General features: G+C 36.4%; 2 protein-coding genes across 6 annotated transcripts in view; one reads left to right on the top strand and one right to left on the bottom strand.

Annotated features, from left to right (window-relative positions):
- The window catches only part of Pds5 (precocious dissociation of sisters 5), a 41,052-nt gene extending 36,798 nt beyond the window's left edge, over positions 1-4,254 (top strand). For all 5 annotated transcript variants that reach the window (XM_049845936.2, XM_049845935.2, XM_049845933.2 and 2 more), the window contains one exon: positions 398-4,254. In XM_049845936.2, the coding sequence (XP_049701893.1) occupies positions 398-499 (102 nt within the window). In that variant the 3' untranslated portion in view covers positions 500-4,254. The remainder of the gene's footprint in view (positions 1-397) is intronic.
- On the bottom strand, positions 3,668-17,796 carry LOC110377626 (facilitated trehalose transporter Tret1). The gene is made up of 7 exons (XM_021336571.3): positions 17,485-17,796; positions 15,583-15,812; positions 14,166-14,489; positions 11,756-11,888; positions 10,239-10,456; positions 7,175-7,360; positions 3,668-5,356 (listed from the first exon to the last, which is right to left on the bottom strand). The coding sequence occupies exons 1-7, from the start codon at positions 17,540-17,542 to the stop codon at positions 5,120-5,122; spliced, it is 1,386 nt and encodes a 461-aa protein (XP_021192246.3). The 5' UTR covers positions 17,543-17,796; the 3' UTR covers positions 3,668-5,119.
- Between the last annotated feature and the right edge of the window lie 1,611 nt (positions 17,797-19,407).

Raw genomic sequence — 19,407 nt, 5'->3', positions numbered from 1 at the left:
TTTATTTTTTATGGCTTTGAATCAGTTTTAAAAACAGTTACAGATAAATGTTACTCGTGTTCGTTTAAATTAACGGATTTTTCGTGAACGCAGTATTTGCGAGTCACGTGTAGTTTTTGTAAAATAGCTTATATCGTGTACCGAGTCCCGCAGTTTTAGTACAAATTGAATAAAAACTTCCATTAAAAGTGCACTAAACGCAATGCTTTTGAAAGTTAATAGATAGGTTCTTGTAACACCACTTGTTATTGTTACGAGTGTGGACGCGAATATCAATTTATTGATAAATAATTTTCATATTTTTTTAATTTCTTAAGGCTTCTTAGTTGTCAACCTCATACCACAATACAGTACTCCCAGCTTATTTCCACAAACTAAACCTGATTTTCTCCTCCAGCCTTCAGAAGCGTCAGACACACAGATCCAGCTACCAGGCCTAGAGAACCCCCCTGAAACGGAGCTAGAAGAGCCTCAAGCGAAACGCGCGGTCACCGACTGAGACCCGCCGTCCGCTGGAACTTCCAGCGAGTAAGTACTAGCATAGCGATAGATAACCATACCTACGACGAAAGAAACTTCTAGAAACGACTACAGACCAAAAAAAGAAAGATTTCGTTCCAAAAATCTTGGCTGAATGTCCACAAATGTGGTCTTTACGTAGGTCTCCAGTCATTTCAATAAGCTTCTTGACGTCATGCTGGCTGGTCAGAACCAGCTATAAGATGTACGAAATTTAAAAAGTAAACTCACATTTGTATGAATAAGAAAAAATGAAACTGTCAATCGATTTTGACGTTTGTATTCAGCTGTCAGTTGAATTTGACAGTTGATTAAGCTGATGTTAGGTTAGTCTTTTTGGTTATATTGTTTGTTTTAAGTAAAATGTGTGTCTTACGATGTCTGCAGCAAAATGTATATTGAATTGCTGTTTGTATTTTTATGGTGAATAGAACTATGAGGTCTATAAGCCTAATATAAATATAATAAATTAATTAAACCATGTAGCTCCCTTGAATTAATGAATTACATTTGTATAAAGTTCAATACATAGTTGATAATAACATTTGTACTGTCACGGTTATCTATCGTCAATGTTGGCACTTGAATCTTTGTAGACAACTCATCAATATACAAATCTCATTTAAAGTGTTAAATGGACGTTTTATTATATCGACAATTCTCAACGAGGTAGTAGTTGCGTTGCTATACCTAAATTCATACTCATTAAGCATTATAATCTAATACTTTCAGGCCTGACTTCCTTGACATTTGAAATGTCAAACAAAAATAAGATTCTAATGGATTTTTGTATTTGGAAGTCTATTCTGAGATTGATAGGGTTCATACTAGATTGACAGCTTAGATATATTTCTAACGTCGGTATTTTTTCCCATACAAACCTTGCCATTTTCTAGAAGTGTTGCCAATTAAGAATTTTTTATGAGGCATAAACTAAACTAACATTTTTGTAAATCAAGTTCATTATTTATTAACACAATTTATAGGTATTCAACATTCAACTGCTACCTTAGTTCTTTACACTCAGATATTATACACAGTTTTTGCTTTCTGCTGGCTTTTCTCTCATACAATAATTTGTATGTGGAAAGGCCTTTTCACGTACAGAATTACACAGACAGAGAGAAAGAGATTATGAAGGTGGAAAATGTTGATAAGACTAAGTCGTAATAATAATGACGGCGTTCTCTCTACGGAGATCAGTCAGCTGCGCAGGATACATTATAGTGCACAAGCATTTGCGCAGACACAGGTGCACTCTCATAGACCGACGGGATGACAATCCGACACCACCGGAGAGAGATGAAAAGAGATTGATATCGTCATAATATCTGAGTGTTCAGACAAAAAACTAGGACAAAACTCGAGTCATGTATGTTATAAGCTAACCTTATGAAGACTGGCTACTCGTATTTACACCTAACCATTGAACGAGTGAATGGAAACTTATCGTTCGTTACTCATTCAATATTAATACTTCACTTGGCGTTATTGTAGGAATATATTAGCCATTTCACCATTGTGAAATAAACTTTATTTCTTTAGGAATAAGGTTTGTTTTGTAGTGGCTAAGTGGTGTGAATATCGTTGAAGGAAAGTGCCATTAAATCGGGTATAATATTGTGGCCTTGGCGTGGGATTAATTTAATTGTGGGTGTCTGTTCCTTTCATAAAAACTAGCTTCGTTGTTTTTCAAGTCTTCAGTAATTATTTTTTTCCTGTAAAATAAGTCGTAGATTCGGAAAAGAAATAGTAGTCCATACCAATAAATCTTGGTGTTCAACTAATTGCAAATTTATTCTATGTTTAAAATATTTTCCAGTTTTACATCATCTTTAATTTTTTCAATATCTCATGCCACGACCATTTGCATAAAACAAGTTATCATGGAAATGTAAATATTCATTATTATGAACGATTTTCAAACATAAAACATATATTTTACAAATCATTGCCTCTTGGTTAAGAATCAAGTCCTCAGGTAGACATTTTTCAAATGGCAATATAAAACCAACGACAAATATGATCTGCAAATAACTGAAAAGCTAGATCGATTCGCATAACAGCATTCTAATTCTACAAAAGCTGTTTTCAGAATTGTAAAATCCAGGTAAATCAACACTATAAATATTTACAAAGTTAGTGCCCTTCAAATTATTATACATGCACAAATAATGAATCGAGGCATAATTAGTGCAATAAAAAAACATGACGTTCACTAACAATGAAATATGTAATTATTGAACACATAAATAAAATCTGACAGCTCATTTGCAATATACCTAAGTGTTTATGCATATAATTTTCTTAATAAATTGCTCAATAAAATTTTCTAATGGCCTTCGCATAATATTTATCACGTCATGCATAAAAAAACTAATATTTTTCATCAATAATAAATTCTATTTATCGCTATGATATTTATTTAAAGTCCTTTCAGAGTTCCTAATTTGCTTTTCTCTTTTCTTTCCCAATATACATAAATGTTTGGGTAGTATTGGCAAAATGAAAGGAACAATAATAGGCAGTCAATTCTTTATTATGTGACTGATAATAAAAACCGAAACTAAGAATAAATAGCTATTAAAAGACCTATTTACACTTGATACATTTGGTAATTGATTAAGTTAAAAATAATGTTAATAGGTCTTATAATATGCTCCTAAAATCGTATCATCGAAAATACAGCCGGTAAGCTGTGGTGTTTAAAACTGATCGGACTTATCCAGGATTGAAAAACTAAAACGATCTAAGAATAGAGATAATGAGTCTGTATTATAGATTTTAATCGATAAGTTTAATATCTTGATGTTTGTTTTTTCGTTGTTTTTAGTTATAATTTTCATTTCGGCTGGTCGATGAGCGTCTCTTATTTTTTCATTATTATGATTAATGTATAGTTTGGACCTCGAAAGAGGACGAATGTTGACTGCAGTATCTTGTAATGACAGTTGGACATATTCGGTTAGTCTGTGGTCATCGTAGCGGCTAATTTTAAGGTTATAATTATGTGTGTTGTCGATTTTGTCCTGTCTCTGAGATACGACTGTTTATAACACGTTTTTTTATCAACAAAATTCTAGATTATGTTTTAAATTACGTTGACACAAAACTCAATCAAATATTGAACAATTATATGCCTTTTGTATTTTTATTTACGTGTGACGTATCTCAGATACCGGCCTATTAATTTAGGTATTCGTCAACTAAAATAATTTAATTTTTCGTGATATTATTCTAAATATCAATTGTAGGTTTTTATCGGAGATTGAACCCTGTAGCTACACACGCGCTCCGTCTGCTTGATAACTTGAGGTCAATAAGGTCACAGATTTTTGAAATACATTTACCCTGTATGATCTGATGATAAGGACATATTGAATAGTTTATTTATTCTAAGTAAAGACATGTACCATTTATTTGATTAGTTACTATAGGGTTCGCTCACCCCGCTCCGATGTCCAGAACATTCGTGCAAGACCGGCATTAATTCATAACTTTTTTATTCATAAAATTTAATTTAAGGTGTACCAAAAACGGAAAATATTAGCGACACAGCGCTCGCTCCACTGTCGCAGTGATTCTCTGTAGTTATGTATCAAAAATAAATAATAAACACATTTCTTGGTGGTTTTCCATTTGAAAAGTTCCATTTGGTTTACCTGTCACAACCTTTATGCTAAGAGGTTTAGTTCGTATTCACTGATAACAATAAATAGACATACATTTATTATACGCAAGTTTTTCATTTTATTAGTCTTAGTTAACCCATAACATTACAATATACAAAGTTCATCCTCTCATCCCAAACACCATACAATTCTATATTTACAAAACTGATATTATATGTGTATAAAAAATACTAGGAATCGATATATTCAATCTTATCTGTAAGAACTACATTTTTACAAATAAATAAATTCATATTATAGTAACTTCATAATTTACATTATAATAACCAGTTTAATGAGATTGCATTATTTTAACCTTTTCACCGCCACGCCATATCGGTATTCCTATGCCCTGTACGCCAAGCCCGAAAATCTTAATTAAATATCTACTAAAAAATACATAAAAGTAATGATTTAATAGGTTTATTTTGTATTTTTCTGCGACCTGTTTTTTGTCGAGTATAGCCGTCGTTGGCGCACAGGGCACGCTTGCTCATGTCGGCTATAGCCGACATTGGCGTTCAAAAGGTTAATTTAATAATTAGCAAGTACTTAGGTACTTTATCTTTCTATTCTTATCCAATTAAAGTTCTTTTGTACTCCAAAATACTGGTAAGTGTAGTTTACCTAATTCTTTAATACTTTTAGAATTATTTAATACCCATACATATTAAAAATGGACTAACATATTCATATTTAAAAAAATAACGAAAAAGAATTATGAGATACAAGGAGTGAGGTACAAGGAAATAATGACTGGCCTACTATGATATTTTCTCAACCTTCACACACACCATCATTTTTTTTTTACAAAATCATAAAAATTTTCATAATACCTACAACACGCTTGGGCCAACCAAGGACTTTCAAATAAGGAATGTATTTACACCTTTCAACAAAGTCTACAAGAAAAATTCAAGGGAAGGTAATCATACAAAAACAGGTTCAGTCTTTTTCCAATACTTCTGTATCTCTTCCAAGCTTTTTCCTTTAGTTTCTGGTACCCATAATACAGTGTAGACCACCCCAAATAGAGTGACAGCCGCGAAAGTATAGAACACGACGTAAGCCCCGAACTGGTTGGCTATGGGCGTGTAGAAGAGAACTGTCATTGAGCTGCAGAAGAATGAAAACGCCATTGATGCTCCTGCCATGCGTGCGCGCACCTGGAATTAGGCGAGTGTTTTTTTGAATATTTTGCTGAAATTGGTCATCTATATTTCTATGCTCAATTATACTATGTATAACAATAAAAACTTTTTTACAAAAAAATTAAACCGACTTCCCAAAACACTAAAAAGCAAAAAAAACAACTATTTTTAGGTGCATCGGCCTAGAAGTCGGTGTCTAATGGATGTTACTAAGTTTATTTTGCCGGTTTAATTTTTTTGTAAAAAAGTTTTTATTTATTTAAAGCTTTTCAGTGATACGAATCGTTGTCACTATCCATACAAGTGGGAAGTTCTCATAAATACAAAGAATATAAGTCCAAATACGAGGTATTTTACATATTCAGTGGTCGAGTTCCCTCGACTTTCTCTGGTCTCCATCATCAGGTCAGCTCCAAACCTTCACTGTTGCAAAGGTCTTGTCAATACAAATTATTTAAGCCCAAATACGAGGTAGTTTACATATTCAGTTGTCGAGTTCCCTCGACTTTCTCTGGTCTCTATCATCAGGTCAGCTCCAAACCGGCACTGTTGCAAAGGTCTTGTCGATACAAATAATTTAAGCCCAAACACGAGGTAGTTTACATATTCAGTTGTCGAGTTCCCTCGACCCTCTCTGGTTTCCATCATCAGATCAGCTCCAAATCTTCACTGTTGAATAGTGCTTTTAGGGTCAATTCCCACTGAAAGAGCAGCGGCCGGCAGCGGCCGTAAGAGCACGGAAAATGTAAGAGCGCGGCGCGGTGCGGCGCCGCGCGGCCCGCCGCGCTCGCGCTCAATCCCTTGCAATTACGGCCGCTGCCGGCCGCTGCTCTTTCAGTGGGAATTGACCCTTAGGCGTACACCTGAGTGTCAAGTTTTTACCCTATGTATGCCTACAACTTTCGAAGGTTGCCCTCGATTTCTCAGGGTTTCCATCATCAGATCCTGACCTGATGACTATGGGACCAACTGGCAGCTATTCAGAGTCGAACAAAAAAAGAATCACGTAAATCGGTCTATAAACCTCGGAGTAATCGATGTACAAACATAGAAAAAAAAAAAAAAAACACCGGCCGAATTGATAACCTCCTCCTTTTTGGGAAGTCGGTTAAAAATAAAATTAATTTTGTTTGTACTTTAAAGACTCCGAAACTACTGACTACTGGACCGATTTGAAAAAATATTTCACTTTTTGTTGGGAAGCTAGACTATCCCTTAACAACATAAGCTATATTTTTTCTGTGAAGTCCCGTTTGAAGTAAGTGAAACCGTGGGAAACAGCTAGTGATTTACATCTTCAGAAATAAATAATTTCGGATAATTTGCGGAAGGCTCTGTCAGTAAAAAAGCAGGTTATTGGACTGACATGAAATATAATTCACCAAACAGAACTTCCTTACAGCTCAATGTTATAGGTACAATTATATGCTACATTATTATCATGCAATGTTGCGTTAGGTACTGTTTTAGTATGTCCAATTATAATAGATGCACACCTATTTATTTATCGAATTGTTCTTTAAATAGGTACCTACTATAAATGTTTTATTGATTTTCTTAAATCATTTCATTAAAGATCATTAACAGCCAGTTTCTTCATCAAAAGTAAAAGCCAAAGTAATGTCATAAAGTAAAAGTACCTAACGGTCAAATTAGTTTTTTCACGATTTTATCTATTAGTTTTGCTGTTACTTTAGCCTTGAAAAAACGAATTTGACCGTTACTTTTACTTTATAACATTACTTTGGGTTTTACTTTTGATGAAGAAACTTACTGGCTGTAAGTCAGTATTTTATTAATCTTCGAAAAATTCGTTAAAAGTCTCAAACTTACTTGAAACGTAAAAACCTCGGCCATTATAACCATAGGTACCGGGGCCAGTCCAGCCCCATAGGCCAGTATGCAGACGCACACTGCCACGACCGGCAGCCAGCTAGCCACGCCGCTACCCAGTAAGAAACAAGTGGCTAAGGTTGTCATACATATTGATACCACTAGGGAACTGCAGGCTAGGGGTATCTGAAAGCAAATAATGGTATTTTAGGACATTCCAGGCATTTTTTTACCGTCGAATCGCAAAGAACCAATCCCGAGTGACGGCTATGACGCGATGCGCTGCAGGCCAATCACCGCTTTACAGCGCCCCCGCGCCTCACTTCATACCTCAAAAGGGACCAAATAAATTACTTCTGCGCAGGTGAAGGTCAGCGCTCAAGATTCGTGCCGATGATTATATTAGAAAAATTGCTTTGTGATTAGTTCAATTTCAAATCAATATACCTAATCAATAGTTATTAATATTTATAATTATATTGACGTAACTAATAAGACAATGAAACGGTAGTAGGAATACTCCATTCTTCATTTGAATAGGCTCTTAACTAAAGGTAATTTTTTTACGCTAATAGGTACATATCAAAGTATTAAGTAATGCTCTAAATGATTAACTGTTATTACTATATTTACATTGATTTTTTAGTCGCATTTTATTTTTAAACTGATATTTTACATAAAATCTCCTATCAACTCCTATCAAGATTTGAACAAGTGTCTACTCAAACTACCTAATTATGTAGAACTAGCTTCTGCCAGCGGTTTCACCCGCATCCCGTGGGAACTACTTCCCGTACCGGGATAAAAAGTAGCCTATAGCCTTCCTCGATAAATCGGCTATCTAAAACAGAAATAAATTTTCAAATCGGACCAGTAGTTCCTGAGATTAGCGCGTTCAAACAAACAAACTCTTCAGCTTTATAATATTAGTATAGATGTCTAGTCTTTTACTGTGTGTATTCTTCAGTTTCCATTTTTCACTGTGAAACGTACCTAATTAACTCAAAGAAGATAATGCATCGCGTGGATGGAATTAAAACTTTGTATTGCGTGTGAATTGGCGGAAAATCATTGAACAATAGTTAATCGTATTTTAGGCGGTAACCAGTTTCATTAGTCACCAATCAGTATCGTCTTACTCTAACGATCCGGTCCAACTGGCTTCCCAATAATTATAATACATAATATCTAAGATCTAAAGTCACGCTATTGAACAACAAGTTTGCCTACCGTGCCAAATTCATATTAAAGATAAACTAGTCTTGTTTAACCTCCAGACATGTGAACTACCTACTACTGAAATTAAGAATAAAAATATTACGAACCAAGTGCTCGAACTATAAACAAAAGTTGATAAAAATGGTGCCGAAGTTACAATTTTTAGTTTTATTGTTCATTTTATGTGAAGGTTTAGATGTGACGAAGTTGAAATTGAAACAAGTTTTGATATTCGGTCGGCATAATGTGCGGTATCCTTTGGGTGAATTCCTTCCGCGATTTACGGCTAAAACCTGGCCAGTGTGGAGAGGTCAGAGGGGAGATTTGACCCCTAAAGGAGCCCATTTAGAAGGGTACATCGGAGAATATTTCCGACAGTGGTTTGACCAGGAACAGTTTCTTCCTGAAGGCTGTCCAGGTGAGGACACAGTGTATGCGTTCACGAACTCAATCAACAGGACCAAGGCGACCGCGCGGGCCTTTCTCGACTCCATGTTCAAAGGCTGCAACGTGCCTGTTCACCATAGAAACATATCAGGCTCCGATCCTATGTTCACACCTATTATACGTAACACCACTGAGGAGTATAGAGAAAAAGTGGTTCAAGAAGTGAGTAGGAAACTACAGGAACGCATCCATAAACTGATACCAGCTTTTAGGGAAATGAATAAGATTTTGGAGATTGAAAGTTCGGACATTTGCAAGAATGACGGGATATGCGACTTGAGCACAGCTAATAACACAATAAGTTACTCAGTTGGTAAGGAAATGTGGGTCGAAGGACCACTGTTTATTACCAACTCTGTATTAGATTCTTTCACAATGAGTTACTATGATGGTCTACCTTTACAAAACATTGCGTGGGGACAAGTTACGACACCAGAAAAATGGCAGTTATTGACTGAAATTACGCGACAGGACCACTACATACGATATACAACGGTGGCGAAAGATATCGGAGGGCCTCTCATGAAGTATTTGAGTGATACGTTTAAGAACGTTGACAAAATAGCTAAGCTGGTGCTGATGATCGGTCATGATTATAATATGAACTCTATTGCAAATAACTTAGGGTTTGAAGAAGTAGTTTTACCAAATCAGTTTGAAAAGTACCCGATTGGCGGGAGTTTCGTGTTTCAAAGATGGACGGATGGTACAAAAGATTATTTGAAAGTAGAACATGTATATCCAAGCTGGTCACAGCTAAGGCTTGGGACTAAATTGTCTTTGGAATATCCTCCAGAAATTGTATTAATACGATTAAAGTGGTGTAACACAGATGAAAACGGCTTTTGTCCTTGGACAGATTTTATAAATAAACTAGCTAGTTAATTGTTTCCCTGTATTAAAGTTCTTTTTAGTAATCACGTTTTTATTGACTTGATCTTTATTGAACCCAACTTTGATATCATGTATTCTTAACTAATTTATTTACTTTTTAAGAGTACCTACGTTAATTTAAAAAGGCGTGGTCATTGTTATAGGTACAATTACCACCATATCGTCTAGACATTATAGACATACCGGAATTTCGTTATGTGTGTTTATAATACATATATGTAACTAGCTTCTGCCAGCGGTTTCAAGCGCATCCCGTGGAAACCTCTGCACGAACCCGGATAAAAAGTCGCCTATAGCCTTCCTCGGTAAATGGGCTATCTAACACTGAAAGAATTTTCCAAATCGGACCAGTAGGTAGTTCCTGAGATTAGCGCGTTCCAACAAACAAACAAACAAACAAACTCTTCAGCTTTATAATATTAGTATAGATAACACTTATGTTCAAACAGGTAGGTAACTAACTATAAGTTACAAAAATTGTACCGCAACGAAAAATGTATCTTACCTTCCTCCCAAACTTCTCAATAGAGACAGTTGTAAAGAAAGACCCCGCCAACTGCAGTGAGCCCACCGCCAGCGCGAGCGTGTTAGGGCTCCACTGAGTGCCGGCGCGGTGGAACACATCAGCTGCATAGTTCATGAGGGCGAAGCACCCGGAGAGCGTTTGCATCGCCATGAGGACCAGCGTCATGCGTAGCGCCGAGAATGTCGTGCGGTCGCGGACTGTGGAGTAAGTAAGGAGTTATTTAAGTTGCTATTAATTTAGGGAGAAAAATGGTCCTTATGTCATCATCATCCTCCGAGCCTTTTCCCAATCACGTTGGGGTCGGCTTCCAGTCTAACCGGATTCAGCTGAGTACCAGTGCTTTACAAGAAGCGACTGCCTATCTGACCTCCTCAACCCAGTAACCCGGGCAACCCGATACCCCTTGGTTAGACTGGTGTCAGACTTTCTGGCTTCTGACTACCCGTAACGACTTGTAAAAATGGTCCTTATGTATGCGTCGATTTAATAAGTAAAAATCCCTAGCACAACAACCTAATACAATCTGACAAATGTCTTTAAAGATTTTAAACTTTTTCTCCAAAGTATAAGATTCAATGTTGGTTGGGAATATTTTACAGATTGAACAATCTTGACGTGATGGCTTCTGTACTTCATCATCATGCCCCGAACCTTTTTCGAGCTACATACATATGTAGTGGTCGGCTTCTGTACTTCATGGAAATAATATACTATTGTTCTATTTCTACACCTAATCTTTAGAATTTTCTGCCATGTTGTATGGTCAGATACCTCAACACAGATTGGCAAGAGTTAATCTTAACGACGAGATTATATTACCAGTCTAATCAAATGTGCGAAGAACAATTAAGCCATTAGCCAGTATGTTTGTTCATTTTATTGCAAGAGTCTTGAGTACTAAGTTTTATAACGTAGTTAGGAAAACAATAGGCCTTTAACTGGAGATAATTATGTGGTATTAGACAATAAGAAGATATGAGACTGATGTGAGGAGTTGTTTGGTTTCTCTTCCTGATGATAAACGTAAGGGTGGAAACATACTATTAAAACGCGACGCCACGTCGATCTACCTCAACTGTATGTAAACCCGTAGTGTCGCATATGATCACATAGCGATTAGTCTATATGACTGTGAACCTACTAAATGTATGGTAGAGGTTAGTACCCTCATGTGTTCAGTATTGGACTTGGTGTGGCGTCATGTTTTGAAAGTGTGTTTACGCCCTTATGTTTGTTACCAGAAAGAGGAACTCAAACAACTCCTAATATCTTCGCTTTTGTTATCTTCTTATTTTGTTTCTTGCTTTCCTGCTATACCTGCTGTATGTCACATAATGGTGGGGTCAGCTTTCTTAATTTTTCTTTTTCACTTAGCTCTATCTACGACAATTTATGTCATATTTTATTCAACCTGTATCTTATTATTGTCTAATGGCACATTATTATCTTCAGCCAAAGTAATACTGTTTTGGCCTTTGCTTGTGTTCGTACTTTACCCACACTGAGCAGTGACACCCGGGAGGTCTCCTCGAACTGGCGCTGTTCCTCCTTCAGCTTGAGGATCTCTTCCACCACCACCTTGTGGTTCTTGTTCAGGCTCCGCAGCCAGGATATTGTTTTGGCAGCTTTCTGGAACAACGTCGGAGTATTTGAGGTTTGGAAAAGAGGATGCGTGTTTTCGAATTAAATATTTTATGAGTACATCTTGTGTAAAATACGCTTTTGTTATCTAATCTACCTCTATATGGCTATTGTTATGTTTTGTTATTGTTATAAACCTCTAGTGACTGGTGTTGTCTAAATTTTCTCATGAAAGAATGCGTATTTACAGAGTGTACATAGCCAAAACGCATCCATAGGAAACTGCTCGCTGATATTTTGTAATGCTGTTTTTTAATTTGTGATTTCAAAGTATACACGAATTTTGCGTACTGCTCGAGTATAATTCGTAGCTTAGACGTGCACATGCATCATTCCAATTTATACACGGTCAAATTTAACTATACAAAATTTATATTAGGTAAAGCATTAAATAAAAAAGACTTTTAAATCTCGGTTTGTTTATTAGGGTGCTAATTAAACAGGCTTCTTTTTGATATCATTATTCGCCCCCAAAAATGTATGTTGCCTTCTAAATTACTAAGTCAGCCACAATTAACGAGCATCTAAATAATACTATCTTAGCCACTAGTATCTTCTAAGTAAACCACTCTAAATACAACTCAGCATGATGGTTATTTTCAACCGACTTCAAAAAAAGGAGGAGGTTCTCAATTCGGCTGTATTTTTTTTAGCATATTTTCTAAATTTGTAGCATGCATTCTAACAGTAAACTTCTAAAATACTATTAAATGACACCATAAAATATATTTAATTAGCTTCCAATTTTTTAGGGTTCCGTAGCCAAAATGGCAAAAACGGAACCCTTATAGTTTCGTCATGTCCGTCTGTCCGTCTGTCCGACTGTCCGTCTGTCCGTCTGTCCGTCTGTCCGTCTGTCCGTCTGTCACAGCCGATTTACTCGGAAACTATAAGTACTACAGTGATGAAATTTGATGGGAATATGTGTTGTATGAACCGCTACAAAAATATGACACTAAATAGTAAAAAAAAGAATTGGGGGTGGGGCCCCCCATACATGTAACTGAGGGATGAAATTTTTTTTTTCGATGTACATACCCGTGTGGGGTATCAATGGAAAGGTCTTTTAAAATGATATAAAGTTTTCTAAAAAACATTTTTCTTAAAGTGAACGGTTTTTGAGATATCAGCTCTCAAAGTCGTAAAAAGTATGTCCCCCCCCCTCTATTTTTATAACTACGGGGTATAAAATTCTAAAAAAAATAGAGGTGATGCATGCTAATTAACTCTTTCAAGGATTTTTGGTTTGATCAAAGTATCTCTTATAGTTTTTGAGATAGGTTGATTTAACTGTAATTTACGGAACCCTTCGTGCACGAGTCCGACTCGCACTTGGCCGGTTTTTTTTAACTCAGTACGTTTAAAATGTAAGCAAGCAACATGCAACAAGCATAGCTGCTGTCACGGCTCCGGTGCTGCGGGGCTCCGGCGGTCCCATGCGAGCTTATCGTCGCAGATGGTTTTCACGCTCACCACCGCAGCTTCGGCTTGCTGGCCGGCTCTGCCGGCCAGACTCAGCCGCGGCGGCGAGCGTTAAAACTACCTGCGGCTCAGCTCGCAGGCCGCCTCGCCCCTCCGCGCCTACGCGGTTTTGAATTGCACTCTAGGGGTAGGGCAGACAAGACTACGTGGAGTCGGTTTCGCAGCGATTCGTTTTCGTCACTAACTTCAATTTTTAATACAATGTTTTTTAATTGAAGGTTATAAATGGCAAAGTTAGTAAATTAGATGACAATGTATAAATAATGTTGTAAAATTAGAAGCTTAATCATGTGTTCAATAAATAATTTTGTGGCTGCACTTATATTTCCCATAAAAAATCAACTTGTTTAAAAAATATACAAAAAGAAATTGAATTTACGAGCATTATTAATATTTAAATTAACATTAAATGCTAGGTCGTGTTTTAATCAAAATGGCAGCATGCAACTGCTCGCGAATAGATTGGAATCGTAAAGTTTTTCGCGCCTATTCCATTGTGTACACGATTAGTTTGCATGCGGACTAGCACTGTATAGTATGGAACAAAGCAAGTTACTTTGGCCACTACAAAATATATGCGAGTATTTGCGTACTGCTGCTGTATACATCGGAAGACTTTGTATAAAAAGTGAATTCCAATCTATTCGCGACTAGTTTCACACGCTTGCGTACTAGCCATGTATATACTGTAAATACGCTGAAAGAATACCAATAAATCTTTAGATATTCGTTAATTTATGAATTTGAAAGACCTCTAAAATAAAACATAAACCCAGTATTTACCTTCTCCTGCCCAATCTTCAACAAATAATTCGGCGACTCCGGCATAAAACAAAACACGACCACATGTGCGCACGCCACCGCCAAATACACAGCTTGATTCACTTGATACGAGACGGCCATTCCGACGGCATACACGAATATGACCCCTAGTTTACACACAGTCATGTTCAGGGACCCCAAGGCCCCTCGTAGTGTGTCTTCGGAGATTTCCTTGACGTAGACTGGCACGACTACGAAGCACCCCCCTGCCGCGAGGCCGGCTATTGCTCTCGCTGCGATGAGCGCTGATGGCATGATCGCTGTTAGTTTTATTGTCCATGATATCTGTAATGGGAGAACAGATTTATTTAGATTATAACTACTGTATTAAATTACTTAGATACTTTTTGTTAGGTTACTAAAACGTCAATTACTTATTGATTTGCCTTCTCGTTAAAATATGGCACCATTTGAAGCATCACCGCCCAATGCCCTATAATACCCATAGGTCTTTAAAGTTTTAGGATTTCAAAACGCTTCTGCAAGCATAGCTCATGTTAAGACAAAATACAATCTAGTCTCATACAAATTGTATTATAGGTACTATTTGTAGGGTATAGCACTCAAGCATCGATGCATCATAAATTACCTTCTAATTAGCCAATTTCTTAAACGATACTCATTATTAGAAACACCTACAATATTCAAGTACATGGCCTTCCGACTATCTTCTGCGAAAACAAGTTTGTCGAACATTTATTATGTAAAACAAATATTTATCTACGTAGTACTTATGTATGTAAGTATGCTTAGAAGATCTACGTAAGGCTTAGTTCTTTGTATTTACTTAGACAATATTCGATGCAGCAGATTACGTTTTATCGTCCACGTCGTATGTGTATAGGTATTTTCATTTATCTACACTTATACATATTATAAAGTTGAAGAGTTTGTTGGTTTGCTTAAAAGCAGTAGTCACTTTTCCGATTTGTTTTTTTTTCGTTGTTTGAGATTTTTTATTTTATTTTATTCGGAAAACAAACAGTTTTACAAAAACTACTTAAGCTACAAGTAACTAGAAACCAATTACATGTTTTAGCAGATTTTTATTTATCGATAGAGAAACTAGAGGCTACTTTTATCCAGGTGCCTAAAGTACTTTCGATGGGGTGCGGATGAAACAGCAGTAACATTGCTTTCATTCACGCCAGCGGATTTTCCGCGTTTATTTTACGCGCGACACATTCCGAGCGAGAAAAACCTGTCTCATGTTTTCCCGTTTCAGCTTTTTAACCAGTGGTTGTCAAATGTTTACTGTGACGCGCGTGAGATCCGTTCGGAAAAGCCAAACGGAAAATCCACTAGTGTGAAAGCACTGGACTTTCAAATCTTTTCTTGCATAAATTGTCTACAGTTTTGACATAAAATAAATACTTACACAAGACAACAATGACACCAATATCACACAGATCTTCCTCCCAATATGATCAGACGCGTAACTAAAGAACGGGATCCCAGTAATGGCGGCGAGCGGTAGTGTGGCGGCCATCCACGAGATGTCGCTATCAGTGAGCGGCGCTTGAGCAGGCGTTGATGCAGACTTGAGCAGTGGGCCCATGGGAGATAGCCAGCCGATCTGGATGCCGTATGTGAACGTTGGGATGGTTGCTGGAAGAATTTTAAAGAGGCTGAGTTAAAAATGTTAGGGATACATTTCTACTTAGGTATCTGCTTTTAACGTATTTATCAATGCTAAGCTGTCCTTGTTGACAAAACAGCTTACAATCCGCATCCAAATAGGTCAGCCGTTTAAGAGACAAGGTGCGGTAGACACACACATAATCCTTTTTTTGAATCTTGGGTTAAAAAGATTTGTGCTTTTCCTTCCAACATATTATTATCTCGAAAAACATTGGTACTATCATGGTCATCAGCGTTTTTATCGTCCCACTGCTAGGCATAGGACTCCTCTCACACGGAGAAGGATTGAGCTTTAATCACGGGGTCGGTACTATTGTAGTAGGTATTATTTTAGTTTTAATTAATTCTTCCATTAAAGTTGTTAAAATGGTGTAACATAGCTGTGCAATTATTATTGTTTTCATGATAAATTACGCGGAACTATGCTGCAACTACTGAAAATATTGCGTTTGCTTATGATTCAGTGGCGTGACTTGCATTTATTTCAGTTTTCATGAAATAAAATATCTTATATAGTTGATAATTAATAGTGACATGTATGCCTTTTACAATAAATTGTTTATTTATTCTGGTAATTGCTGTGTTGTTTAACTTTTCATTTAATTTCAATGAATATTTATTTACTTCGGTTCTTCAATCCTTCAGCAAGGTCGTAAGATATTACAAAAAAAGAAAAGCTTGTTGGAGATGCTTTTTTTTACCAACAGATACCTTTTTCTTTATTTTATACTTACCTATTTTTAATGTTTTTGGTTTATGTATTTTTGAGGATGGCTCCCAGTTCGATACCGGTTTAAATTAACTACTGTTGCAATTTCAATTCATAGTTATTTAAGATGATAGCATGGTTATACATGAAAGTAGTTAAGAGATCTTTTAAACCATTGTTTCGGCCTTCTTTTTACGCAAATATTGTCAGATATGTTCAAATTGCAATATCTATATTGTTTTCAGTATAGAATAGAAAGCCTAATAGGAAGGTGTTAAATTTTGAAAGGTTATTGCTTACACAGTGATTGGACGTAAATTGTAAAGTATGTAACGGCTACATGGTGATTTTGCAAAGGGCTAGGTAGAAATGTACCTTTCTAGCATGGTAAAAATGTTTTTAAAATGGAAGCATCTACCTACATAGTTAATTATTTCCTGGTAGAACGTTATGTTATATTAACGTTAGGCTTTCATGATTTACGATTTTAGTTTTGATCATTAGGTATTTCTGTAATTATTTTAATATTGTAATTTTCCTGTCCTAGACTATCTGTATAACTTGATATTACCTATATAGTACCTTTCTAAATAAATGTGTTAGTTGTAAGTAAATAAATAATCTACTTGTTTATACGTTAAGCTCAGCTGATTCAAAGTTTCTAAATAAATAATTGTTTACATTCCATTTACAACGGTGTTATGTTGCACAGTGCATCTAAAGTGCAATCCTAATTATAATTAAAATATTCTGACTGCATTGCTCTGTCATTGGTCGGTTTACTTTTGACATTGTAGGTAAGCAATTGCAGCCTATGGCATCGGTAGAATACGTCAGTTGAACGTGACACCCATTACAACCAGACATTCTTCAAACAATACAATAATAGTAATACATATTTTAATTAATATACCCTTGAAATAAACTCACCAACTAAAGCAGTCAATATCTGCTTTTTCGAACTACTTTCGTTTTTCCGCCGGTCCATGGCTGAATATATTCCGGGCGCCGTGTCAGGTATTACGAAAAAAAAACAAAGTCGCTTGTAGGTTATTTTTTAGACACTATCACTAAAAATAGATTCATGACAGAATTCGATGTTCTGTTATCACTTTTCGTATTTCGCGGTTCACGTTTTCATTGAAAATGTCAAAATTTCGCGATTATTCTTGGTGCGCTTGCGTTTCAATTGACGTCTGTCAAGCGACTACTTTTTATAACCTATAATCATGAGCATGTGTACGCTAACAGTTATGCGGACACAACGTTATGTCATACCCATCAGTTTTCCTTAAATGATCCCTAATACCCAGGAATAGAATTGAAAATCACGTGCCATACATTTTATCATGCGCTCTGAAGTTTTGGCGTCGTACCGGCTGACCGATTTCGTTGACCGTTCTTAGGTAATGATTTAAGCGATTATAGACCTTGAAAGGTTGAACATAAAGGTTATTTGTGTTTGTTTAGGGGAGGACCTAATATTGGTAGTAATGCATTCGATCAGTGGGTTTCCCTTTGATTTCACAGAAGACATGAATGATTCCGTACATGATATGTTGGTGCCATATTAGATGTCTTCATTGATATCAATGGCTAGTTTTCCTGTTTGTATTGGCAGTTATTGGAATTAATTCGATTGTTCCAGGAATTGGCGCCTGCTTGACTACGATTGATCAAGACAATAGATAGTAGGCATGTATAAAGGTATAGATCTACATATTGTTAGATGGGAGTTTCTTATCGTGAGGGCTCCTGGGAGTCAGATTGAATTAATTTTGGATGCAGATTTTCTTGAAAGTCCCTAGTACGGAACCGTGCCCGGTAATAATTTCTATGGGTTTCTTTGTGAAATGTTTTAAATATTTACTTATTCAGGTAACCTCAAGCGGAAAAACCTGAAATCCTTTTCACAGCTTCTTTGTAATTTTGGTCGATTGATTTGGCAAGTATTAGAAAATCCCGGTACGGGGGTTTTTGATTGCCCAATCATTAGAATAACCTAGGGAAAGAATTTTCGAAGATGGAGTTATAATTACATACATGTTGAATAAATAAACATCTGCAATGGTACAAGTACCAGAGCACAAAAATTTATTAGACTTTGTACCATGACGTAGATGTGGCATTCACCGGCATTTTTTGCAGCTTACTGTTTACAGTTCACAAAAAGTTAGAGCCTTAAAAAGCACGCGGTTCTCAACTCTCGTTAGTAAATCTTTGAACTTTTTACAAGACACATAGAAGCCAGAAATTATAACAACTACCAAGTACCAACAACAAGTCTTATGAAGTCCGTTATGCAGTCGTTCAATGTTTAACTCAGGAAGTTCTGGAACTGTAACCTAACCGGTACAATATACTGGAAGCACTTACATACCTGGGCCGATGAAGGAAAGTACGATCACCAACAAAAGTCACTTTTTTTCTTACCCTGACTTAATGGGTATATATAATACCCGGTCTTTGGTGACTATCCTGTGGTATCTTCTAAGCGACGGTGTTGCATCCAGACAGGGGGGGGGGCCCTGTCTGGATGCTTGCAGCTGACAAAAGTCCATTTAAATTACAAAGTACCTGACTGAAGTCTCAAAATATACAGTATGCAAAATCTGTGTTCGCTGAAGCATACTTTGATGTCTAAGTTATTTTGCTTTATAGTACACATATTTTTATTTGTATTTTGCAATTTTGATACTGCCAATGGACTTTGGATGCTGCCTGTACGAGAACGGCACGGTGGCGTCTAGATATCAGATCTTATCTCCTCTGCAAACGGATGCTACTACTATATTACTAACTTTGATTAGAGTTACGTGACTATCTTCTATATTGTTTATGTGATAAAAGATG

Source organism: Helicoverpa armigera, chromosome 25 (genome assembly GCF_030705265.1).
Source record: "Helicoverpa armigera isolate CAAS_96S chromosome 25, ASM3070526v1, whole genome shotgun sequence".
In the NCBI taxonomy this organism is placed as follows: Eukaryota; Metazoa; Arthropoda; class Insecta; order Lepidoptera; family Noctuidae; genus Helicoverpa; species Helicoverpa armigera.
This window is presented reverse-complemented; position numbering and strand designations above follow the sequence as displayed.

Bases quoted from the DNA above. Each gene is read 5' to 3' on its own strand.
- LOC110377626 (XM_021336571.3), bottom strand. From the start codon at position 17,542: ATGGACCGGCGGAAAAACGAAAGTAGTTCGAAAAAGCAGATATTGACT. The intron at 15,813-17,484 runs GTGAGTTTATTT...AAATTCTTCCAG, and splicing joins GATATTGACTGCTTTAGTTG to CAACCATCCCAACGTTCACA. The intron at 10,457-11,755 runs GTAAAGTACGAA...CTTACTCCACAG, and splicing joins GGTGTCACTGCTCAGTGTGG to TCCGCGACCGCACGACATTC.